Consider the following 27,725-nt stretch of genomic DNA (forward strand, 5'->3'; position numbering starts at 1 on the left):
GTCAATTTACGCTAACGAAAATACTTGCGGATCCAAAAACATTAGCATTTCATGCGCATCTGCTCAGTAAATTACGAGAGATATGTTTTTCTTGTCAAGGATTTTGGTGCTCATTTAATCGATATTACTCTGCTAAAGATGGATATTTTTTCTAATACTTCATGAAATACAATGCCATTTATTTCGCGGTGATATACTTAAAATTTTTCGTGAGGAAGTCATGTAGATGCCAACTCCATCTAAAATCCGTAGCTTCAATTACGACCACCGGTTCTTCTCTGTGCGTTACTTATGAAGTCATTCGCCGATTTCTTCCCCAAATTCAAAATCCATGCCAGATCTATACTGATTGAAATCCTTAGTATTTCAATCACTATTTTGCCTTAAGTACTCCATAGTATTGAAGAGCAGGTGAAAAATATGTTTTTCCAGTATGACATGCCTCAGATATTGATACTGTGTCCAGATATAACTCATATATAACTTTTATTGAAGCCCATGAAATTTATCAAGCTAAATTAAATTGGGAAAATAATGAAAGTATTTACCAGAAGCTTTAACCTAGAAAAGACCCATTTTATTTTTTCAACTTTCCTAAGCTTCCATACTTTTTTTGTGTGTGCCAACCTTTCCTAACCGCTTAACATTCGATTTTTTAGCTCGTCATTAGAGATGCCTAAAAAAAATGCAAATGCAATATTTTTCATCGCAAAACTTGATATGATGGCTGGTTAACTACCGATCCCTCGTAAAAATAGAATGCTTAAGCTAGTCATTCTGAGAAGGACCTCTAAAGTTATGTTCCATCCACATGAGAAATCCCACAACTTGGATTTTTCCTGAGTTCATGCATTTCGGAGGAGATTGCGACTTGGAAGATAAATTGCTTGAATCCCAGACGACAGTTGTTCCAACTCAAATCTGCCTCGCTGGGAGGATTACAGCCGAAAAGTCGTGTGTGTTGGAGTAATAAGCAGGTTTTAGTCGATTGAATTCCCTTGTAATTGCCTCATCGTCTTTGGTAAATTCAATTCGATAAGGTCGAATTATTGCAGCGAGCAATGGGCTCATTGATGAATTTTCTTTTCTTGTTGATTTTGATTGGCGTTAAAACGGATTTCATTACGCATATTTTCCCATTTTCATATCCGGCAACTACTTCTAAGCTTATTGCGATAAAAAATCTAATCCTTCAACCCTTTCGTAGATCGATGACGTCACGACTTCTTGTCGAGTGTATCTCCTCTTTTAAGCTATTCCTTGATCTTATGCATGGACGTCGCGTGATTCGCTGTTGTCTACACTCCGGTGAAAGATTCATTTCCTCACTGCGTGATTCTTCCTGATCGAGTAAATGTATGAGAACACTCATGAGGTAACTAACTCGTGAAAAGTCGGCGGCAACTTTAGTGCTTTCTCATTTTGAACTTAAAAGATAATGCCTGGATGAGGGTTTTCGTGGTAACTCATCTTTCCTTTCTATCAACCGAATTCGTTTGATGAATTGCTTTCAGGTAAATTCAGCTTTGAGTAAACGATAAAATTCTTTCTATGTGTAATTACTTACCATTTAATCACCACTGTAACATTAACTGGCTAAAGCACTAGACCGGAAATCGGGGGATCCGGGTTCGAATCGCGGTCAAGGATTTCTCTGTGGATTTTTCGCACAATTTTAGCATTTAGGGTGACCCCGTAAAGTTATCACCGTGGCTAGTCCCGGTATACTTAAAATTAGTCAAATTACCTCAATGTGTTCCAAGTCCGGGCCTGCTCTCCGGCTGTTGCGCTGTGTGCACGATTTGGACTGCTTGCGGCATCATATGCTCACCAGTCCATACCTCCTTGTCCATAATTGTCTACTGGTGAATTCGATCGCGCATCTGGCTTAAGCACTCGACCAGAAATTGGTGCATCCGGGTACGAATCCCGGTCAAGGCGATTTTTTTCTCTGTGAATATGACGCACAATTTTTCTGTACGAAAACCCTTTGCCGATCTATTCCTTCAAATTTTGTTTGTCAAAATATTTCGTGGACGGGGCCGGTAACCCGGGCGACGTAGCTAGGGGGGCCACAAAACGCCCGGACACACCGTTTAATTGAGGGGTATTCCATACCAATCCCCCCGGTAGGGGGGGCGGCACAACCGCAGCTTGCCCGGGTAAGTGTTTTGCTTTGAGTCGGCCCTGTTTGTGCGTTCTTATCTCCATATGTATTTGCTTGCTTCAACCTGCACCTCGTCAGTAACGGATGTTATTCGCTGACTGTATTCCTATCCTAGTTTATTATCGCTTTCGTGTAATGCACGAGCTTTAAGAGCATCATAACATCCGAGAATTTCTAAGAATCAGCATATGGCGTGGTAATAATACGCTGCGCTCAGGGTTTCACTCAAAACAATGGGCGTTAGTCGCTTGTTTATTTCAAAAATTTTTGCTTATCGGTTGCCGATGCAGAGTTTTCCGCCCTCTTATCTCTCTTTGCTTATTCCTGTCTCATAGGGGAGCAGGATCTTAGGGTATGAGGAGAGGTTGGAGGAGGTTTCGCAAGTCATACTCTACTAAGGTGACAAATGCAATACGTTTTGGTTGTTAGTCGGGACGGACTAACCATTGAGAGCGTGCCGCAGTCTGCTGGCGAGCGTCAGTCGGAAGTGGTGTTCCAAAGGAGTGCTGGGGAAGATACATCGCATCGCCGCCGATTTCATCGGAGTGAGTGAAGTGCTATCTTGTCATGTGGTGGAATATTTGTGTCATGTGATTTGCCGTGAATTACGAAATGATGAAATGTTGGGGTTTCATCATCATCATCATCACTGGTCAACAATCCTAGGATTGGTTTGACGCAGCTCTCCACTCAGTTCTCCTATCAGCTAATCTTTTCACTCCTACGTATTTCTTCTCTTTCACATCTCTCTTTACTTGTTCCATATATTTTGTTCGAGGTCTTCCTTTTCCATTCTTGCCTTCCACCTGTCCTTCGACGATTGTCTTCATCAGGCCATCATGTCTCAAGATGTGGCCTATAAGGTTGTTCCGTCTTCTTATTAAGGTTTTCATAGCAATTTAAAAAAAAATAGGATGTACGTTGAATTTTGACTGTAAAGGCCGTATTGCACGGTACACGGAATTGCGCAATCTGATGTACGTGCGAAGGTGCAATAAAAATTGCGTCGTGTAAAGCGGTGAATTGCTAGAACACATGCGAGAATGCGTGGATGCGAGACGGCAAAATAGCCCCTGTTCTAATTTCCTTCATGCATTCGCGCAATTCCACTCCATTGTAGAAATTAATGCAGCTCTAACCTGCGCAATTCCGTTCCCCGCGTAAAACGGCCTTTAGAATCGCACGATCTTATTGCCGTTGCTGTCATTTTAAATGTCATCTTGTTACCGAAAATTATACTTAATCACGAAGTGAATAATTGGTTCTTGATCTTCTTAGCGATAGCGATGATATATTTTTACGATTATGTACAGTTAGCCATTTTGTGATTTGTATTGTGTTTTAATTCGCTGCTAGTTCATCAATCTGTTTTTCCTGCATTTTTGAACGTATTTAAACCTACCCGCTGTATTTAAATCGCGCATTCACCCTGATATCCCAAGAAGATTCGTGTGTTCTTGTAATCGAATTAGCATGTCTTTCTCCTCTTTAAATCGTCAAATTTAAAACAATCCTCTCTATCGAATACGTAGTAAATTTCCCAGAGAAAGATTTTTGGTGATAGATATGGACGCTCATATGGACGAGCCTGTTATCCAACGGTTAAAATTATTCATTGAGTACTGTCGAACTTAGTCGCATGAATTTGTGACTAGTTGTTCCAAGGAAGACAATTCAACGCTGATTTTACTCAATTCGTTGATATCCTAGGAGGAATTACAATGTATTGAATGAACTGTCAACAATGGTCTCTAAAAACAAAAATCTTTCCATTGAACGAGTGCGTGCAATATGATAACATGATCTAAAATGAAGTAATTTTAATCGTGTATTGCAGTTGGAAATCGCTTAATATGCGCTTGCGCGGGATGCCTATTGTTTTTTTCCAACTATTTTGTACACAACCGTCAACTTAGGAGATTTTGAACAACAACAAAAAAATCTTGAGCAAAAATTATGCCAAATTGTTGCATTCGGTTGTTTTTAAAAGTTGTGTAATTATACTTTTCAGCTGTGAAGGGTCCATTCCGATTATTTTGTTTGCAGGATTTTGATTTTCTCGGCGACTGGCTGTCGGAAGATTTCTTGGAATTCCCACCGGGTCCTGGGGTTGAACAACGAAATAACCTCTGAATCTGGAGGGGTACCTGAGAACTCTTCCTAGAATATATTGACGCCGATAGTACCTACTCAAACCAGCATCCTAAATGCAGTCATATGTTTTGAAGCCGATAAAAAATGGTAGATACGTATTTGCGACGGAATTGAAACGAAAGTGATTTAGGTGCAAATATTCCACGGTAAAATGACACAGTGCCTAAGGTATTGAAGTTGGTTCTTACAGATTCAGATCCGCGGGGGTTATTCGGGAATCTCACCAAAAGTTGACAGTCGTCAACCTCCACATTTTGGCTATGCGACGTCATAAAATGTCACCAAAACTCCGCCACCGGCTCATATCGTTCTCTGACATGCTCAAAATGTTGATAAAATCTTATTTCAATGCTCCCCGTCAGAAAAAGTTGGAATGGCGCTGGCGTCGAGGCGCGATCCCCCCCACCTCGCCTCCGCGGCCGCGGTTTTTGTAGCGCACAACTTAGTTGTTTTGTTGAAATATTATTTTATGGATTTATGTGCCATGCTTACCATTTTAAAATGGGCTTAATCAGCTTGACGTAAAGTTATTTACGTTTCCTCCAAATGTATACTTATGCAAGTATTCATAATTGCATACTTTTCCGTGATCACAGTGTCCCCCCAGATCCGCCCAGGAAAGGCAGGCTGGCTTTTATGGCCACTGCCAGTTCTTACAATTTTTTCTGCTGTTTGTTACTAAAGGATTGTTTTTTTTAATGGTTAGATTAGAAATAAGCAATAGTTCCACTTTCTCTGGTAAAACGTATTTAAAAAAAAACGGCGCGTCCGTAGTTGGACCCCTTGGTCGGCGCACGATAAACTTTTTGAAAAATATGTAAAATTACTGTAAAAATACAATTTAAATACAAAATTTTATTTTTACTTACACCAAAAAGAAACAATTAATAAGAAATTTATAATTTTACAGAAAAAAACAACTAATTTGACTTCGATTTTGGACGACGAAACCGCCTTTCATTCACCAATCTATCAAATACTTTTGACCGTATTCAGGCAACAATTTGAAAAATCCGCTAGAGTATTTCACCTCTTTCAAAAAACATTAATCCGAACGTTTTATAAATGAGTCACAATAAATCCGGGATTTGTTGAAAAAAATGAAGTAACCATAACGCGCGGGATATGAAGCTTTGAAATTAGCCAATCACAAAGAAGAAATCTATCCAGAAAATAGTTCTAGAAACCGCCGCCAATCCGCCAATTTGGCAAAGAAGGGGTTCCAACTCCGGTTCACCCAAAAAAACGTTTTTGTACGGAACTAAAACAAAATTCTATGAGACTGGCATAATTACTTGCTTCATATTCAGCGAAAATTGCTGAGCGCATCTTCCTCTATGGCACTAATTTTATTCTTAACGTCACAACTTAATGAAGTTACGAAATACTACTACTTCTACCTCTACTGAACACCAGTGAATTACATTTTAAATTATTTCACGTACACATTCAATGTTATAGTTGAGCATACGCCCAACGTTTTTGTTGTATATGAAGCAAATAATTTAGAGACTCGGTCTGGCTCGTAGAAATTTTATTTTATTTTTTAAATCCTTAGAAAAACCCTGTTTTGCGATATGGAATTTAAAGCGATCCCAATAAAAAATTTTGCGTAAATAAGCCATGAAGAATTTGACTTTTAAAAAGTTATATTGTAAATTTCCTACCTTATTTTTCTCCATTTTCCGTTTAAGCTCATTTTTCTTCTTTTCTACTTTTCCTTTTCCTATTTCACTTCTGATTGCAAATTTTAGGTCAATCAATTTTTCAATACTGATTTTTGCAAACAAATTATTGTTCAGATGGAAACAAGTCATTAAGAATTTGACTTTTCAAAAATTAAATTGTTCCTTAAATTTACCTTATCTTACTCACTTCTTATTTATACCTCCTTCCTCTTCATTCCTACGTTCCCCTTTATACTTCTGCCTCTTTTGTTTGCATAAACAAATCTATTGTTATGATTTTCTCTCTTTCTCCTTCCTTTTATTGATCGCAGCGCTGCCATTGGATTTCGTTGGCCATTAAAAAAAATCTATTTCCCGTATTTAATTTTAAACGAATAGGTAGCAAATAGAAAATTTAGTGTTTTGATTTTTGAATATTTCCTACGGTTTCAGAAAATGTTTTAGGGGCAGATTCCATGACTATTTGTCGTATCTTGTCTCGTTCACCCCAAACATTTTTATGAGTGAGTGGTTGAGTTTATGAGTTGAGTTTATGAGTCAGTGAGTGGTTGAAGTGGCATTTACAGTGTATAGACGAGATGTCGAAAAAGGAATCTGTACGTTCATAAGTTTTAAGTTCCGTCAGTGAAAGTCTTTTTAAACAACTCCTTTTTCGCTGAACTAAGGCTTACGAGTGTCTCGAAGTTGTAAGGAGTAGAATATTTCTGGGGAAGTACGTGCGTCTGATTTTAATGCATACTTAGCCACTAATATTTGTGAGTTTATGCTATTCGTGACTTCGCCCATTCGGGTGACTCGCTTTTTGTTCGTTACGCTTGGACTGCTAAAAAGGTTTTCTCTTACTACGGTAGGTACTGTAATTGCAATTTTAGTGCAAAAATTGTTTACTAGTGTCATTCGTATTTTTTATGCTGTTTTCATACCATTATTTGTTAATGAATTGCTTCGAACGATTATCACTATAAGTACTTTCGTGACAGGATAGGAAATTCTGAGCTTGAGTGTTACTATGGTTCTTCACACTATTCGAATTACGATTTGACTTGAACCCAGCCCCCTGCCCCTAATAAACGACTAAATTAGTTGCATTTGAAGCTTAGGAAAATGCAGGTATATGAAAGGTTTCTCCTTTGTGCTTCCGGGCGTCAAAATAGACTAAACAAGACTTAAGCGAAGCTGTGTGTTATGTGAAGAATCTGATTTGCGACTTTTTCAGTACGCTTTTATTATACATATATTTATATTTTGCGATAGTCGAGGATGGAATTTCCATTTGAATTAATAATGAAAGAGCACTTTGAATACGTTCAGACATTTTTCCGAAGTATTTTATTAGGAGTGAAATTTCGCAAGAGGCAATATTTTTTCATTATTTTACAGTTAAGTGTAGAACGGGGTGAAAAGAAACATTGGGGTGAATAGAAACGAAACTTATTTTTTAAATGTATAATCTATTTCCTACATAACTATGGGTAAATAGCGGCAACTATTATTTTTTTTAGGTTGATACACTTTTGGCTGAAAGTGAAATAATGGTTTCTTTGGTTGGCAGCACTGGTTCCTGTTTGTTTGTCATGTTGAATTTTACCACGCGATTCTTGTTTTTTTTTATCCACTTTGAACTTTCCAGGTCAGCCAAAAAGTCCAGAGTCAGAATACGTAGTGTTCTTAAAAGTAAATAGCTGTAAAAAACAGTTTAATTATTCATATAAAAGATTCAGGCTTATTTTAAGCTTTAACTTTAACAATATTATTTAAAACATTATTCATATTTTTTAGGTTAGCTTTTCAGAATTTATGGGGTGAATAGAAACAAATAATTTTTAGTGTTTTATTCACCCCGCAAGAAAATTTTTTCAGAGATTACCGGTCTGATCTCACTATTTATTTATCATAATTAAACCTAGTAAATACGGTAATTGTCTACCTATTCAATTTGTTTACTTACAGTTATGTAACTTCTTTTGTTTATGTACTGAATTAAATCATTATGTTGAGAAATAAACTTGTATTTATCCATTACAAATTAAAAATACCATATTTAACGGTTTCCATTCACCCCCGATTCGTTTCAATAGAAAAAAAATTGAAATTGAAGTACTGTTTCTATTCACCGCCATTTGCGGGGTGAATAGAAACACCATGTTTAATTTTTTTCTTTAAAATCAAATAAAATTTAAAAAATTAAATACTATAAACAAATAGTTCTAACAGAGACCTGTGTTTGGGCAAAAAATTGTTTATTTGGAACAACTACAAATATGCAAAATTTCAAACCAAAGTTGAAAATTGTTTCTATTCACCCCGTTTTACCGGTACTTATTTTTAAGATATGACCGTAAAAGACTAAAATCTTAATGCATAAACGTAATGAATTAATATTACGATGCTGGAGTCGGACCCATCAGATTTCGGTAGATAGTACGGAGTGTCTAGAGTGAAGGATTCAATGAAGGATTCCCGGTATTTTCTTGTGATGACCTCTGTTGTTTCCAATACAATCGTCGTTTCGGCCTAAACTGAATTTACCATGTAATTGTGATATAACGAATAAATACCTCTGCATGTGATGTATGCTACATGTATTTATTTTCATCGTAAGGCTATGGACCTAGGATCAATGATTCAACTCTCCGCTGTCCCTTGAATTCTCTTTTCCACGCTTCAAATAAACAAATCTCATAATTCGTAATTTAGCTTGATAATGTCATCGTAATCTTAGGATCCGAATTGCGAAATGAAAGAAGGACCATATTGCGGAAGACGTTCAGCGACGCACAAAACTTAGCCAACAGCTCCAAAAACCGGGTCATTTTGCCGTTCATTGAGCAGCTCAATGAATGCATGTTAAATTTCCATCGTTCATATGACCGGTGACATTCCTTAATAGCATTCCTTAATAGCTGTGATATATATTTATTTTCGTCGCAAGGTTATGGACTTAGGATCAATGATTCAACTCTCCGCTGTCTTTTTTTCTACGCTTCAAATAAACAAGTCTCATAATTCGTAATTTAGCTTGATAATGTCATCGTTATAGCAGGATCAGAATTGTGAAATGAAAGAAGGACCATGTTGCGGAAGACTATCAGCGACGCACAAAACTGAGCCAACAGCTCCAAAAACTGGGTCATTTTGCCGTTCATTGAGCAGATCAATGAATGCATGTTAAATTTCCATCGTTCATATGACCGGTGACATTCCTTAATAGCTGTGATATAAATTTATTTTCATCGCAAGGTTATGGACTCAGGATCAATGATTCAACTCTCCGCTGTCTTTTTTTCTACGCTTCAAATAAACAAATCTCATAATTCGTAATTTAGCTTGATAATGTCATCGTTATAGCAGGATCAGAATTGTGAAATGAAAGAAGGACCATGTTGCGGAAGACTATCAGCGACGCACAAAACTGAGCCAACAGCTCCAAAAACTGGGTCATTTTGCCGTTCATTGAGCAGATCAATGAATGCATGTCAAATTTCCATCGTTCATATGACCGGTGACATTCCCTAATAGCCTCCGATTTTGTGTGACTATCTTGCTGAAAGCGGAATGTGTTGTGCGGGGGTGATTGGGGATGTGAGTGAGTTGGAGATCAGAAGGATGGAAGGGGAAAATGAGGCGAGGATCTAATTATATTTGAGGGACAAGAGAATGGTAAGAGGCTTAATGAATCAAATTGCCGGTGCGCGCCGTTGTAGTAAAGGAACTTCCTTAAGTTTATTTATTTAATCCAGTCCAAAAACAGCACGAGGCCAATTGCAGAGGACTCTTAATAGCAGGGGAAACAATTTAATAATATTAAGCAACGTAACCAACAATTTAAAAAAATATTCAACAGTATTAACAAATAAATAACAAAGAAGAGTAAATTTCATCGGGTGGTGCGAGGAATAGGGGGAAAATTACGATAGTGACGGTGCAAGATGGATGAGGTTTGAAAAAAAGGATCAAAATTTGGAACACATTCGGTATAGGAGTTAATGGAAGAAGGAAGTCTGAATAGAAAATAACGTTTAGAGACAGAAAGGCGGGGGGGTGAAACAATGAAATAGGCCACTCGACCTCGTCGTGCGCGAAGGAACACAAAAAGAAAGAAGGTCAAATGATCTGTATTTACCATTAATGATATTTAAGATGGGAAAGACTATCTATCATTATTAGTAAGACTACGGAAGAAGGGGTTACGATTTTTTTAATAATGATAAGGAAGAAATTAAGAGGCTTATCAAGACCTTTGAGATTCGTGGGACAAGCTGAGGACCTTATGGGCAACCAATAATCAACAAGTGGAAGAACACAGCCGGAAAAGACAGATTCAGAGCATGAGGATTAAAATATCAAACGCTTCAATTCTTTGTAAAAGATAGAGAAAGGATTTTTATGTGTTAAAACTAAAATACCCACTCTTTTTATCGCCATTTTATCAGCTACTTCTACAGATATGGGTTTTTTTTCTAGGCGAAGGCGTCAGCGCTGCCAAAAATTGCTCATTATTGCGTTACCATGATTTGCCCCCACCTATAAAATGCTTCTTCAACCTTTCTCAGGGAAGTAATAATACAAGATAGTAGTAATTTTGAACCGGTAATAATTATTTGAGACAATGAATCAAATTTGGATTTTAGAAATGTAGGTGCAAATTCCCGTCGATTGAATTCTTTTTTTTATTTGTAGACAATAAGCGATATTTTGGAATGCCTAAACGGAAAATATTCCTTGCGATGCATTAATTTTTAATTTCCTGACTAGGATGCCGAATGTCTCCTTAGAATTCCGTACATATAAAACAAATTTTTTAATGAAGTGAGGCCAACAGTGTTACATACCACTTCAGACCACAATCAGCATGATGCCGTTTATACTACCTTTACTTGCATTCTCATATTCTACCTTTTTCAGGACATGTCGGGAATCCAGAACAATGAACGTAAAAAGAAGAAGGTGAAGAAGATGAAGATAAGGATTTGGAATGAAATGGACATGGACTCCGCTGTCGAAGCAGTTGCCAATGACAACGTGCCTTTCCGTGAAGCTGCAAAACAATTTGATATCCCGGAAACTACCCTCAGGCGACGCTACCAAAACAAGTATCTTCTACCAGTTCCTCCGGTAAGTCTAATGAATTCCTATCTTATGACAGCTTCATTTCACCAATATTACCTCGCTAAGGCTCGTCGCACAATGTACAATTCCATTCGGCGCGTTACGTTTCCGATTCGTTTTCGGCGGCAGTCGAGAACTAATTAACCTATTCCTAGAATGTAACCAGTTCCTATGGTAAGTGCAATGGATTCCTATCTTACATCTAAATCTATAAAATACCCCGCGAGCCACCTCTAGGGTGTTTGGTAGAGGGTGATCAATCACCAGCATGCAACTGGAATCCCACATGCACAGCACACGGTCCAAAAAACGCACGCATAATGACAAATTATACTACCATATGGTGTTAGAAATAATAATAAAATTCAGAAACATGCATTAAGTTTGATGTAAGTTCGTAGGCTACACTACAAGTCATATAATCTATCTATGAGTTCCAACGCTGCCGTTATAATCTCTTATTGATCGTGGAAAAAAGACATTCTGTATCTGTCTGTTCTTCAGTCTATCTCTCTTATTTTATTTATATGATCTGATCTTCCGTGGTATGTTGGCGTCCGTAAGATATGGCTAACTTCGTTAGAAAAGACACTGATCTTGAATTTATCTAAAAGGTTTAGTCTATTTTAAAATCTACGGTCTGACAGAGATGCCGATCCGAGTTTGTCTAAGCGGTCTGTTAAACTAACAAGACTATCGTAATGATCTTTCACATACCGGGCAGCTCTTCTTTGAACTCGGTCTAACTCTGTTATTACTATTTTATGACACTTCCATTGCGCCGAAATTACCTTGCTACGTTTCGTGGAGGTATTTGGTGATATGCGGTGTCGATCAGGTACCGCAAAAATGCCGCACACATCTGCTCACACTTATCGGACCCCACAGAAAACGATTCGAATAGGTACGTGCCGTGCCGAATGGAATCGTATAAGAAACTAACCTAAGGGTTTGAGAGACTCTGAGAAGGTGGAGTCAGAGAATAACCTTGTGTTACTGTAGCTTGGGATATGTACCTGTTTATGAAGGTTTTCATGGAGACTTTCTATTCGTACGTGAGGTTGCCGTCAAGGAATCTGGCAGTCACAAAGACATCATTGTCATTTTTCTACTGGCCATAAATTTTTAGCAAGATCTGAAAGGGTGTGCAATGGTGGTGGATAATCTTCATTATTCGCTCGGCCGAATCATTGGATCAATATCAATGTTCTTTAGCACCTCATATCGAGCACCTATATCCTTAATTTCTCTTCTAATCTCTTCGCCCATACGTCGCTGTCATATACATATACGTTAAGAATTTAGCATCAATAAATTTCTCAATCCTATCGTATCAATTTCTTACGTTGGTGGGCAGATTCTTATTTCTGCATAATGCCATGAACTGGTATCCTAAAGACTATTTCTTTCATTTTCCGTCTATTGCTGGTTATTCGGCTTCCCATAAGGACTTAACCATTTCATCTCTTCAAACTCTCGCTTTTCTTGTTTAGCGCACTGAAGTACAAATATTGCATCGTTCCGCAATGCTCATTGGGAACCCTACCGGTTGCGAAGCCTTCGAATCCTGTGCTAGGCCACAGCCACCTAGAGATAAGGCCCGTTCACAGGCGTGTGACGTCACTCATTGAAGTGCTACCGCCAGAGCATGGCAGAACAGAAGTAGTTGTGGTGCTGTCTGCGACGTTGGTTTAGCCGCCGAAGTGAAAAGATAATTGATACCTAATTTACTCAGTCAATAAGAAAATAGTCAGCGGGTTCCGAGAAAATACTGACACGCATCAACAAAAATATTTTTCAATCTCAAAGTTATTCGTTAATATTACGTCTTACGGCACGTAACATATAACTTCGCCGTTCTCAAGAAAAAACTATTTATAACTAATTCATAAATTGTCGTTGTGAACTAGAAGTACTACATAACAATATTAAAATCTGAAATAACTATGTAGAGAAGGCTCTTTGCATCCAAAGAGCATTTATTATTCAACATAAAACCGTCTCGAAATTCGATAGCATAAAGTGGTGATGGCAAGTATTTCATTAAACCTGGTTGCATTCCATATACTTCCCTTATATAAATAATTTCTTTATGGCAGAGTAAAAGGTGTTCACACAAAGTCCCAAATGGATCTATTATTTAAGAGTGGATTCTTCTTTATTTTGACATTAAATTAGGTATGCCCATGGGCTATGAAAATCTTACCGTAGAGCCTGACGAAATAAGATTTTCAATGATAGTTATTTGTGAAATTTGGTATCGTTGACACATCTGCCATTATAACTCTCGAATGCATCAAAATGCAAGCCAAAATTTACGTATAGTCCAGCGTCGGCTAATAAAACGTACCCGTCCCAGGAGCTTAAGTATTTGAAATATTATTTGGGATGAGCAAAAGTTTCAATCCCACTTCAGTAGATGTATCAATCTAATAAAAAATTTGGAAGTCCTGCCATATCACCAGCATTCACATTTGTATAAAGAACACGACATCTCTTAAATCACACCTCAGATCTTACTTAACATGCATGAAGTAATCACCACAAGGAATTTTGGCGGCAGGAAAGAAAAAAACACAGAAGTAAAATACAAATATTTTGTATTTCCATTCGTCAATCAAAATAATACCTACAATTTTCTCTTATTACGATGAACTAATTTGGTGAAACAAATACTGGTATTTTCTTTTGAAAAAAATCATTTAAAAGAGCACTGGCAGAAGCCACAATAACTATCTTCAATAGTTTTTCAGATGAATTTCCATTGTCACATGAACCACTTATAAAAAACAAATCCACCATAGTCCTTTATGTCACTTCAACCGCTATGACATTCTGTCTTCTAGATGACAGTTTCAAATGAAGTAATGGGACCCTCCTCCTATGACACTTCTAATTCAACACGAGTTATCTTCCCCATCTTCTCCCGCAAGGCCACAGGTTCTTTTCTGATGTCACTCGCTGAGAAGTGAAGATCACACGACTAAAATTAATAAATAAGAAAAAGTCATGAAAATTACTAAGTAGTTATTTCATTTCCAAGTTTAGGCATTTCTGCATGAGAGATATCTAATGACTAGGCCAGTAAATATAGGAGATCATTATGTACCTTAAAGATTTAAAAAAAATTAAAACTAGACCATAAGATAATTTAAGATGATGAAAGCTGGGCATAGATAAATTACGGTTCATTGCACCAATTGTAAGAGAAAAACGCAAATTTTCATTCACGGTTGTTCAGACACACCAATGACATAGTATAGCATAGTATAGAAACATAACTTTCTGACGCGACTTATGCATTTCTCATGATTAGATGCTTTCCATGCAATTTATCGAGTAAATATCGTTGGTCTTACGGAATTATATATAAGCTGAAATTAATTTGAACCCAAGAACCCTAGAAATTTATGTGCTTTACCCCCTAATATAAGTTACTACGCCAAAAATAAAAGACTGGTAGTTTCATGGAAAATACCTAAGCATATAAATTATCTCGTAGATAATTCACATTGCTTTTCAACTATGAGTAACAAAAGTATAGTTAAATAAGCACTGTTTTGCTGAGTTTTTAGACGCATAACACAGCAGAGGGCAAGATAATAAAGAATATTCGATGCTATAAACTTGGCAGCTATATTATAATTCCCAAGAAACTCCTTCAACCTCACGTTTACTGAACGAAATAATACAAAACATTCAGCTAAAATACAAGAATTTCCAATTGAAATGCCGCTTCTGCATTTAAATCACCACTTTTGGTACTGTCAACATCCCCAAGACACATCTACCTAGAAATTACATCCAAATAATTACAGCTAGAAAGAGTACATACCTTAATGTTTTCCGTCGAGGTGAAATTGTCTATTTTTATCCCCCATATACACTAGGGCGGATCGGAAAAATCGATTTTTTTCAAATCCATCTGGCCCAATGAAAAAAAGTTGTGGGACCGATCAAAAATAAGGCCTGAAAAATTTGAGACCTCTAGGTGAACCCCTGACCCTCGCTCAAATGCAATTTAGGGGGGGGAGGTCGAAACTCGAAAAACATAGTATTTTATGGTCATTTCCTATAGATTTTGCCGAGTTACTGCCCTTCTGGGCAAATATTTCATGCATTTTGACGTATCTGCCACCGTTTAGCCACAAAATGCCTAATTTGAGTCCGCGTCCGCGAAGAAAATATTCCAACGCCCACGCAACGTCGCGGATACAAGAGCCGCAGGCCGATCCCCTCCCCTCCCCGCTCGCTTCTACCCCTCCCACGCCTCCAATACATCAAAATTCATCCCGCGTATGCTGCTAGGAGGTCGTTTATCTTTGATAATATAAATCGGAAGATGGTAGAAGGTAATAAAGGAAGCTTAGTGAGACGACTTGTCGCTTATTAGGCGCCTCCTCGGGGTTAAACAAATCGATGTTACCAACTTTCAGAGAAATGGTGAAATAGTTTTAGATCCGAGAACGCAGGAAAGGAGCCTACGGTCCATGAAAAGGCCTCTCGAGTGGCTATAAAGGTGTGCGAACTATGGTGACGCTCCCCTTCCATTATGAGTGTGACTAAATGGATTTAGCGGTACAACAGGAAGTACTAAAACTTACGGAAAATGCAAATAGGCCAAAAGTAGGGTTTTTGCTGAAGTACAAAACTCAAGCACTTTTGAAAGAACATTTGAAATTATGCGATATTTTGCGTGTAAGTGTAAGAAGGAGCATAAGGTTCCCCACAATGAAGTATGTTGAGAGACCAGCGGACGAAACTAAAGATGATGGCTGCTAGATTGAGTCCTAAAGAAACTCAACAACTGAGGAAAAAAAAGGGAATCGTCGAAGAGCGTTGAGTTGACATCGTCAATTCTTGTATGGGAAAATAGTATCAAAAATTTTCTTCATCAATTCATCCGAAGAAAATTAAACTGAAGAGAAATCATCCGATTTTTACCTCTACGTTCCTCATCAAATAAAAATTCAGGACTTAGCTCAAACTGGAACTTCTGCGTGGAAAATGCGTCTGCCAAATGTGATAGAGGTATATGCAAGAACCAAGAAACAGCAATGATCGTCCCGTAACTTTAGTTGACGCAAAAATCATAACTTCGACAGAAACATCCAAGGTAGTTTGCAAGAATTACTTACGTAGACAGAAAAAGATGCTAATTATTGTGAATACGAAAAGAGAGGTATCAAAGGGTGTCATCAAAGGGCTATATTTTTATGGAGTGAATGACTATACTTTTGTCTGATAAAAAAGGCGAGAGCACTTATCAATCCAAGTTTAGAGGGGAATGTGTGATGTTAGTTGAAGAAACAGGGTCCCACTTTTGGGTTTGCCTCCCCCGTCGGAGGATTAGCAAAAGTTATAAAATCTACGATTCTCGATTCCTTTCCGGGTGAAAATTAGATACACAAAAATAAAAAGGATTTGAATGCGATGGTGAATGCCGCCCGAAAAGGAGGCATCATCCCTATGCTACAAGCATAATTCCAACATCCCTTGCTATGTGAGTAAACTCTTCTCGGGATTCCCACCGGGTTAATTTTTCCATAATGGCAAACGTTTCAAACTTCGACTCGGGGCTCATCATCAGGGATAAATTTCGTTGAATCCCGAGAAGAGTTTACCCACATCATTCGCCGGGAAAGCATCAAATCATACTTCATCCCTTACAGAGGTCTATTTGCTAATTGCACTAAGTTGACTTAGATTTGCGACATAAACGTTGGGAGGGCAATCTAAGGACCGAATTTGCGTTGTTGCAATTATGAGTTTGGCGGCCGATCCGAGATTTTTCAAGTGCTGGATTTTAATATCAACTTTAAGGACTACTCGCTGATGACATATTGGAGAGAGACCACAGTACCTCCGGCTACATCTGACCTTAGTGCTGTGGATTTTCAAAAACCTATTGATGAACGTTCAAATTTGAAGCTAAATATTTATTTTTATTATACATACGGACGAGAGATTCGTGAAGAAATTCACCAAAACTTTGTTGACAACAGCGAAAGACGAGGAATGACACTGACATAAGAAATACAGATTGGAAAGCAGCTAATTGAAAAATTCTTTCGTGATTGTTCCTCCACAGACGATACTGAAACATTAAATATTTAGACTAACGAAGTAAGACGCAATTGGTGTGAATTTTTGTGCATTTGGCGCGTGGGAGAAGCTTGCGGGGAGGGGACGCGAGCGGCTTTCGCCAAAAATCCATTTAATCACATCTTTCGGACAAAGCCGAAATTGGAGCGCATATCCGATGTTAGCACCACTTTATAGCCACTCGAGAGGCCTTTTCATGGACCGTAGGCTCCTTTCCTGCGTTCTCGGATCTAAAACTATTTCACCATTTCTCTGAAAGTTGGTAACATCGATTTGTTTAACCCCGAGGAGGCGCCTAATAAGCGACAAGTCGTCTCACTAAGCTTCCTTTATTACCTTCTACCATCTTCCGATTTATATTATCAAAGATAAACGACCTCCTAGCAGCATACGCGGGATGAATTTTGATGTATTGGAGGCGTGGGAGGGGTAGAAGCGAGCGGGGAGGGGAGGGGATCGGCCTGCGGCTCTTGTATCCGCGACGTTGCGTGGGCGTTGGAATATTTTCTTCGCGGACGCGGACTCAAATTAGGCATTTTGTGGCTAAACGGTGGCAGATACGTCAAAATGCATGAAATATTTGCCCAAAAGGGCAGTAACTCGGCAAAATCTATAGGAAATGACCATAAAATACTATGTTTTTCGAGTTTCGACCTCCCCCCCCTAAATTGCATTTGAGCGAGGGTCAGGGGTTCACCTAGAGGTCTCAAATTTTTCAGGCCTTATTTTTGATCGGTCCCACAACTTTTTTTCATTGGGCCAGATGGATTTGAAAAAAATCGATTTTTCCGATCCGCCCTAATATACACTTCTTCTTCAGCTCAGGATCTTTTGGAAAGTTAAAAACTTGAACCTCGGGTCCACTCCTGTGGAGTTTTCTTCGCATGCCGGCACTACACACGTGAAAGGAACTTTTTAACAAAAAGGCCTCACAAATACACGTTTATGAAGTCCAGCGAATGAAATTCAATAATAAAGGAAACTTCACTACCCTCAGAAACTTAAATTTTCACCAACTAACACCACAAAAGTTCCTAAAATGTGGTAAAACGTAACGTAAATACACTCGTAAACAAAGTGGTCTCCAACGGCAGCCGGAACAACACAGCACTTCTCGTGGTGACGTCAGAGCCTCAGCCGTCGCTTGTGACGGGGCCTTTTCTCTAGGTGGCTATGGCTAGGCACACTCTCCAAATGACAGTGAGGTACAATACATACATTACGACTTCAACAAGTGTTCTCTGTTTTAAAATTATTTTTAATTGCTCCACGCACTTTCTCCTTTTCCTATACCTCTCCGGTCCAGGAATCCTGCAGCTAAATCTGGGCATTCATCATTAATCCTCCTGGAACGCCCGTGGAATTTTTTCCTCTCCGTTGTGCGCTACCGCCACGAGCCTTTTCGAAATTTTTCCCTCGATATGATTAGATCCTCTCTTGGTATTGTAACTCTGGCTGATCTTCGTGTCCTCAATGACAGGAGACTCGTCTCAAATATTATTAATGGTAAATACAGGTCATCTGACCCTCTCTGTATTTTCCCGCTCCGTGTTCCTTTCGCAAGACGAGGTCGAGTGACCTATTTAATTGTTTCACACCCTGCCTTTCTGTCTATAAACGTTCTTTTCTATTTAGACTACCTTCTTCCATTAATTCCTATTCAAAATGTGTTCAAAACTTTGATCCTTTTTTTCATTCCTCTTCTCTTTCGCACCATCTCCATCGTAATTTTCCCCCTACTCCTAGCACCACCCTACGAACACTACCATTCTTTCGTTGTTTATTTGATAATACTGTTGAATATTATGCTCTTCACTGTTGTATACGTTTTTCTTACTATTTGGAAAGTGTTTTATTTGTTATTGTGAGTCCTCTATAATTGGCCTTGGGCTGTTTTTTGATGATTTATTTTTAAAGAGGCATAAAAGGAAGCCAAGTGTATGTAATTTCGATTTTTATTTATTCGTTAATAAATTGAATGTAGTGGAGACTAGGGAGGACTGGGACACATTTTGGAATACAATTTTTGTGAAAATATTAGCGGCCCAAATAAATTTTTATGCAACCCTTAGTTGCCTTGACCAGGGGCGCAGCTATTAATTAAGGCTTGGGTGGGGGGGGGGGGGGGTTTAGATGCAGCTAATACCGGGGTGTGTGGGGGTATGGAATACCCACCAGGATAAGCAGTTTGTGCGAGATTTAACAAATCGGAATTTTAAGATAAATCGTCCAAAATGGTGAATTTTACGGGTTTCTGAGATTCAAATAATTAAATGAATTAAACTTAAAAATTTCTCTTAGCTCTGAGGGGGGTGGGGTTATCCCCCAAAACCCCAATCGCTGCGCCACTGGCCTTGACCCATCTAAATTTAACAGAAAATTCCTCAAGAAATTATGCTCCGTGAGTACTGTGGAACTTATCATTTTCTGACGATATGACATTTGTCCCAGTCCTCCCTCACTCCGGGAGGAATGGGAGACTAATGTAAATGCGCGAAAATGGCGAGGAAAAATAAATGATTCATTCAATATACATAAATAGAAGACATTCTAGTTAAATCTGATCATATTTATACTTTTTATGGTGACAGTAGTTAATGTAAACAAGGATTTCACTCTTTCAGTGCCTTCAAACAAAATTGGAGAATTCATTTTCAGAACGATATATTTTTCTCTATGGAACAAATTTCTTCTTGTTGAGAAGAAAAAGTTTAAGTTAGCTCCCCCTTTTCGCGTGAATTTTACATTATATCCATCATCATGCTCATTACTACAACCTTTCCCTGAGTAGTACAAAAGAGGAAAACCATTTCACATATCAGATTACTTTGAAAAATTACACTATTAATGACCTTGGAAGCAAATGCTTTCATTGCATTTCTTAATAATGCAGATTTTGATGAATTCTTTACTCTTGCTACATCTCTCACACTTTTGCCTTCATCATGAACCATCTTAACAGCTTCCATAATGTACAGTTTGGCACTGGTACCATATATGGATTTTTTCACTGGTGCTATTCTGGATCACTCACTAGGCATAATTACCTAATTCTAAAAATTACAATGCCTTATAATATAAAACTTAAAAAGATAAGAGTGCTAGAAAGGAGTGGGACACTGTCCCATTCCTCCCCCATACCTAATGTCCCAGACCTCCCTTAAGGGCCATTTTGTATTTCACGTGCATGATTAGGTTTTAAAAAACAACTAAATGCTATTAAAATTATTAGTTATAAACTCAAAGGACATGCATTATCATCAGTGTTTCCAGCGAGAGAAAGTCATTATGAAAATAAAAGAAATTTAAAGTTAAAGCATCTCACGAAAGTTACCAAAATTGGTGTGGAAACCGATGTCCTCTTCTTTATTCACATTCTGAGAAGTGAGCCAGGAGCCATTTTAGAAGGAAATGCAGCTACTTCTTGCCATGCATGTAAGGAGCTAAAAAAACAAAAATTAAGAGAGGTAAATTTGAGCTGTCCCATGCCTTCCACTGTGCCATTCCTCGCTTGTTTCCCCTACTGTTATCATGATTGTGGAATTCAAATACCAGATGCTGCATGTGAATAAATACAGCATGAGCATTTAAAATATATTTTTTTTCAGTCGGCATTCAGAAAATACAACTATGACACAGAAATATGCCAATTAAAATCGATAGATAATACATATTACCTCTGTTTTGCATCCATGATGACAATGCAGTGTCACTGAGACCAAGTTATTGAAGTTATTATTTAGAAAAATTCTCAGGCAAACGCCAATTTTTACTGTTGGAAGAGAGTAGCCATTTTGTCAGCTCAAAATAAATACGTGGGATGGGATCAGTGGCGTAGCAAGGGCGGATTTTCGGGGGGTCCGAACCCCCCCTGAAATATAAAAACGCCGTTACTTTGGTTCATAAAAGAGAAAAAAATAACAAAGTATTGAATTTTCATGAATTTACAAAAGATTTCTTTGACAAATGAAGTTTTTGCAATCATGAAAAGAGTTAAAATTAGTTTAAAACCCTCTGTTTAGTACCCAGTTTTTTTTATTTCTCCCTGGTTTTGTGCCCCCACCGAACAAAATTCCTGGCTGCCCCACTGGATGGGATGAAGAAAACAATCATGCTATCTCTGCTGGGTAGTACTAGTGGAAGGCGATGCACTTAGTCACATAAATGAAGACACAGGAAATGGAAGAAAGAAAAACGTTTATTGCGTTTATTATTATAATTATTTATATTTAAAAGAACTCTATTTACGTTCAAAAATATTTTGCTTTTAATTTGCGTATCACAGATCATATTACGTATACATTACCTATATTAGATGTATATGACTTACATCTGGTTAAGGGCTCACGGAGAAGGGATACGATCAGAATGACTAATGTGTAACGTTCATCGGAGGAAGATAAATCCCTGATCAAATTTTAATTCTCAGGCACCATATAACAGTTGCACTTGCTGATTTTTTCTGAATTTGCGAGCGTTGCGAGGAGTATGGGATGAGGATTAATCACAAGAAGACCAAGGTTATGCGGTTTTGTAAAGCCTCACGAGGGAGGAATGTGAGACTTATGATAAAGGTGGGTGGTGAAAAACTTGAGTAGGTTGATCAGTTCAACTATTTAGGCAGTACGTTAGAGGAAAACAGATACAGTAGTAGGGACATTAGGAAGAGAATTGTATTAGCAAAGGAGGCGTTCATGAACAGGAAGGAGCTTCTGAGAGGATCGTTGTGTAAGAGTTTAAAGAAAAGGTTAGTGAATAGTTTGATCTGGAGTGTAACTCTCTACGGTGCGGAAACGTGGACTCTGAGGAAAGAAGACGAGAGAAGATTGGAGGCATTCGAGATGTGGGTATGGAGAAGGTGAAATGGACGGAGAGGAAAAGGAATGACGAAGTGCTGGATATAGTTGGCGAGGAGAGGCAGCTTTTAGATGAGGTACTGAGGAGACAGAATGTACGGATGGAGCGAATACTTAGCAGGGAGAGGATGTTGAAAATGGTGTTCGAGGGTAGAATGTTAGGGAAACGAGGGAGGGGAAGGATAAGAATAGGAATTTTAGATAGATTGAAAGGGAGTTGGCCTTACAGTGAATTGAAGAAGGCAGCGCTGGAAGAAAAGGGAGGCTATCAAATCACTTCTATAGTACTCCATGGAAACCTACCTTAATCGGTAGAATACTATAATAATAATAATATGTTCTTGAATCACTAGCACATTTGCATTTTTATGCCCTATGTATGTTTTACCCTCTCTTGACTGAACGCCACATCAAACTCAGAGTAGCAGGAAAGTATTCAGGTATGTCACTTATTAGCTCAACCAATTATTCTCCAATAGGCTACCCAAATAATTAGTTTCTATCAATAACTTCATTCTGGTTGACCCGATTGCAAATGGTTTATCCCACTATCAGGGATTAGAGAGACTAATGATTTAGCCTATTATCAAAGAGACAAGTAGATTATTCTCAATTAATTAGATTGTAATTGATACTTGGGCATTTATGTGACTGCCGGTAACCTTTAACTTAAGAAATGGGCGCACTGATTGATGGAATAGTGAAATTAAGTCGAAAGATGAACATAGCGTTGATATGTTTACCAATACATTACCGTGAAAATTTCAGGGAAAAATCTGTGACCCTATTAAGATTTTAATGCAGTAATGAATATAGCACTCAGCAAATAAAGGCCGCGTTGATAAATCATAACTATTGAATGACGATAGGTCTATGCCCTTTTCCCATGCTATTTTTATATTAATTTTACTAGCAGTGTATTTATACTTCCCTCTAGGTTGAAGACTAAGTACTTTAGTCAATAAATTTATCTCCAATGGAAGAAATACATATGCATGAGACCATGAGAGGTAATATGTTTCTGTCAGTTAAAATTGGCTTAAATGAAATCCAATTGAGCCAGTCTTGGACACATGTTTACATTCAATAATGCAGTAAATCAACTTCAGTAAATTGCCTGCAACCAAATTTGAACATTAAAATTCCTTGAAAAGCCATTGGCTATGTGAAAAAAATTCTTTAAGATCATTATAGAAGTATAGAACAATTTATTCTTTAATTAAATAACATTTTTTCTGGAGGACTCGTAAAAACTCGATTTAAATAAAAAAAATCAACAAAAATTATTAGTTAAAATCACGATTTTTATCAATCCTAGTCTTAGCCTCTTCTATCTCGCTCAGCGGTGGCACGCATTGAACGGGTGGCAAGGGAGTGACCCCTCCTCCTAGCTTCCGGAATATGGTAACCATAGATCTACATCTTAGTGCTACCCCATAAACAGGTGTGTGGCGGTGGGCTTAGGGAAACCAGCCGTTTGCTTGTAACACGTTGTTAGTGATTAGACTGCCTCAGTTCAATCTGGCCTTTTTTAAAGAGCTAAATTGTAAGAGGGAAAAACGAATTCCCACAACTAATCATTCGGCAAAATATCTACTTTACTTTTTTATCTGTTGGATCTCGAGCAGCTCTAAGATGATGGTATCCGTGTCGCTCTGAAAGATATCTTTTCTTAATTGATTAAGCAATCTAAGCCTTGCATACAGCCCCCGAGTCTCTAGCGGATCCCACCCCAGTTCGTGCAAATAATCGTGTTTATTTGGCTTTCAAGCGCAAGTGGGCATTTAATAATCTCTAAACGATGCGAAAAGTCCAGCGCTTCCAGTCCCGCGAAGAAAACAATTATTATCCGTCCATGTTCCAGCTGCTTACTCCCGATTAGGTGCGCCAAATGCATTCGAGTGCCCGGGTAGTACTCCGGCACTCAGATAATCGCTGAGATATTAGGTACCAGATAGAGGATGGAGTCCTTAGACTGGTATTTCAGTGCCCATGAACTCGTATTGGTAATTAAGACCCCAGACAAATGCATGCTTATTGAGAGCTCAAAGAGATATTAAGTGTCTGCCTCAGGCTGGTCAATACCCCTGGTTTAATTAATAGTGTATTAATGTACTCCTCTAGAGTTCCCGGACGAGGGCATAAATACTCGAGTATCTACCTTTCTGTGTAACCGAGTACCTACCTATGTTGGTACTCCAATACCATTTCGGTAAACCAATCTTTCTACTAGAGTACTTTTTGGGGACCGAGTTGGTGTGGTTGCTAGAGGGATGGATTCCTTGTCTGTGGATCTGGGTTCAAATCCCGTCGCTAGCGGAGATTTAGCAGAGACAGCCCTGCTGGAGTGCTTTGTGGAGGGCACTTCGAGCATAGCACTCCGTCCGTCGCAGGGGACGTTAAGCCGTGGCAGAGGATAATCGTCCACCGTGATCCCCTGGACGCCCTTCGTTACAGACTAGGCTGTTGCCGACGACGTTTCTCTCCTCTCCTCCTTCCCTACAATTCCCTCAAGACGCTAATGACCTCTGGATACATGAATTTTAGTTCTCTTTCTTTATAGGTCCAACCAGGCGGTTTCGGCCGGTTCAAGGTGACGTTCTCGGCCCAGCAGGGCGAGGAGTTGAAGGCTTTGCTGATCCAGATGGACAAATTGTCACAGGGCCTGACGTGGTACGACTGCCGTCGAATAATCTACGAATACGCCGACAGGGATGGCATCCCGCACCAGTTCAGCCGAACCAAGCAGATGGCCAGTTCCAAGTGGACCAGGACGTTCATGCAGCAGAACGCCTTTAGGCTGGGACGCCGGAGACTGTACCGACCGTGGGAGGCCGTGGGATGCTTTTTCGAGGTTCTGGGCGAGATCAGGATGGAAAGGAGCTTGAAGCCCGGTCGCATCTACCACGTAATGGAAATGTCCTTCTCCGTCGCTGCATCCGAACACGTCGCGGACGGACAATGCGCCATCGCGACCACCCTTAGCTGCGGCTGCGCGACCGGACACCTCATCCCTCCCTTCATGATCTTCCCACTCAATTGCGTTACGTCGGACATGATCGCCGGCGCGCCGCCGGGCACCACAGCCGTAGCCGACGCGTCCGGGTCCCTGAATTTGACCACGTTCGTCTTCTTTTTGGCGCAGGTCATCGAGTTCGCGAAGCCGACCAAGGACGATCCGATTGTGCTCCTAATCGGCAAGCGGTCCCTCGTGTCCTCTTACTGGGCCGCCAAGTACGCCAGGGACAACAACATCACCCTGATGGCTTTCCCGAAGTGCGCTCCGTGCAAGATGAAGCCGCTGTCCTTGACCTTTTTGGGGGTCTTGAGAGAGTATTTCCGTCAGGCCCTCGACAGTTTTCACCTCACCAGAGACCAATCCTTGGTTAAGGAAAAAGATTTGGCAACTCTGTTCGGTTACGCTTTCACGTGTGCTGCTCGCTGTAACTGCATCACTCCAGCGTTTGAGACCAGCGGGATCGATCCATTTAATCCTGACGTAGCGTCTCACCCTGGTTATTTCTCCTATTAAAGTAAAAAGTGTTGCTGTTTTATGTTTACATTTGATGCAAACTTAGAATATCTTTCACTAAAGCCACTCACTCGCTTGTAGACGCACCTCGTTCTTGCTTAAACCGTCGTTCCCTCTCTTCGCCTGAGTTTTGGGGTAATGTTCGTAGTGAACTCTCCCAAATGGACCTTCCCTCTCCTTCCCCACCGAAAACTTTTCTGCTTGCCATGGATATTTTATGTTGGGACTGTGCTTAAATTGTGCTGTTGGCGAAAGGGGGGATTTCCTCGCGGTCAATGGGTTATCTGGGTGGTAAAAAGATTATAGTCAGTTGGGCATAAATCAAAAAAATAACTGTATTTGCGGCTTTCTGTAAGGTTGATATCATTACGAAAAGACATGAAAACAACTATTTGGAAAAATGGCCGAGGATGGTAAAGGGATCCCAATGGCCTCCACCTATCAACTTCAATTTTATATTAGCCCTATAATTTCTCGTTGAACATTTAATTTATCTTTTCAATTATTTACGCATTAGTTTTTTTTACCCTTTAAAACCCTTATGCTGAAAGAATATGATATGGCATGCCTGAGTTCTTCATTCCATCATCTTGTCAATGTACTTGGTAGTATTTTTGTATCATTGGACGGCGGCCATTAGGATGCATCGCATGATCTGGCCTGGCCAAGGAGGTATTTTGCAACCTCCTTGGGCCTGACGTTCCGACACCCATTTGAAAAATCGGTTTCGATTGAACTCTTTAGAACCTGGTACTGGCGTTACTGCAAAAATGAAAGCAATCAGAATGCAAAATAATAAACGCATGTGATAGATAAGCTATCAAGTATCAATGCCCACACTGGCGTGAATGTAGGGCTTATGTGTTTCTAGTTGACATTATATTGCAGCAAGTCACTGTGAACATGTGGACGCCTAGATCGCAAGAACCAATTTCCTAGGCCTTGAAATATTGATTTTAAGTTGTAACTAATGATCTCATTTGAGCGATTCAAGCACCAAGCTCGCTCCCAGTATTACTAATGCCAAATATTTAAACCTAGTCCTTGGTAATAATTGATATTCTAGGAATATCATTCCTCGTATTAATATCGGGAACTGAATGGTTGTTTAAAAAAAACCAGTCATTTGACTGCGCAATTTCTCTGTAAAGGGCTATCTCGTAATGAAGCTGCACTGTTTGCTAATATTTTTACTCGTATATTTTGTACATTGCCATTTCAAGTTCTGATTTTTAAATCATAAAATGCAGGAGAAAAAAGTTCATAGCACTTTCCACGCTCAAAAAAATCTCCGTCCGAAAGAGTTTCTCTTGAAATAGAGAATGTAAAAATGATGGGAAAATGGTGAGGCTGTATTTTTCAACTTGTATTTGCATGTTTTTATATCTTTATCTAAGTATAAAATATTTTCGTTTGTACATCTTTATGGAAATAAACGGGTATATTTTAGATTTATTGTTTTTTTTCCGCATATTATGCGTTTAAAGTAAATCATTTGATCTGAATAAAATTTCATTTCCCTGCAAAGACAAAATGCAACAATTCTACACCTACATCATACTCTTTGGCAGGGGGTGACCAATGACCAGCATGCAGGATGCAAGACCAATCCCATATGCACACCACACGGTCATAAAAATAATCAGCCTAATGACAGAAAAATTACGTTTACATTCATGCAAAGGTGAAAGTTGCCAACGGTTTGTTATTATTCTCATTATAATCCATGCAAGGTTAGAACATTAAAAATAGAAAAACATACAATGAGTCGTCCTTGCGAGTGACGCCATAAATTTAATTAATCGAGACACAACTGTCATTTTTAATTAGAAGGAGGATAGAATAACATTTTAAATATATCTGCTTTGCAGTATATTTTCGGAAGCACTTTTAAACTGGGTTCTTTATTTCACAATTTTCAATGAAGGCAATAATACAAGCATTGAAATGTCATAAATAATATTTCATAACCCTACGAACTCAAGTTAAACGTCAAATTTAATGTTCTTATTGCAATAAGTTCTTTTCGCAGTGGGAGATCAAATTACAGGGCAAATCATTTGGTACAGTACTTTTAATGAGATTTTCCATTCACTTGGGTTTATTTTAACCGT

The 27,725-nt window shown here is 38.9% G+C and overlaps 1 protein-coding gene across 1 annotated transcript; it reads left to right on the plus strand.

Annotated features, from left to right (window-relative positions):
• The first annotated feature begins 2,621 nt into the window (after positions 1 to 2,621).
• On the plus strand, positions 2,622 to 27,060 carry LOC124154552. Its single transcript, XM_046528362.1, has 3 exons — positions 2,622 to 2,712; positions 10,915 to 11,124; positions 24,643 to 27,060. Exons 2-3 carry the CDS (start codon positions 10,918 to 10,920, stop codon positions 25,609 to 25,611), a joined length of 1,176 nt encoding a protein of 391 aa, XP_046384318.1. The 5' UTR covers positions 2,622 to 2,712; positions 10,915 to 10,917; the 3' UTR covers positions 25,612 to 27,060.
• The last annotated feature ends 665 nt before the right edge of the window (positions 27,061 to 27,725 follow it).

This window comes from Ischnura elegans, chromosome 2 (genome assembly GCF_921293095.1).
Source record: "Ischnura elegans chromosome 2, ioIscEleg1.1, whole genome shotgun sequence".
In the NCBI taxonomy this organism is placed as follows: domain Eukaryota; kingdom Metazoa; phylum Arthropoda; class Insecta; order Odonata; family Coenagrionidae; genus Ischnura; species Ischnura elegans.

Coding starts and splice junctions, on each gene's coding strand:
- LOC124154552 (XM_046528362.1), top strand. CDS start 10,918: ATGTCGGGAATCCAGAACAATGAACGTAAAAAGAAGAAGGTGAAGAAG. Junction 11,125..24,642: donor ATCTTCTACCAGTTCCTCCG/GTAAGTCTAATG, acceptor CTTTCTTTATAG/GTCCAACCAGGCGGTTTCGG.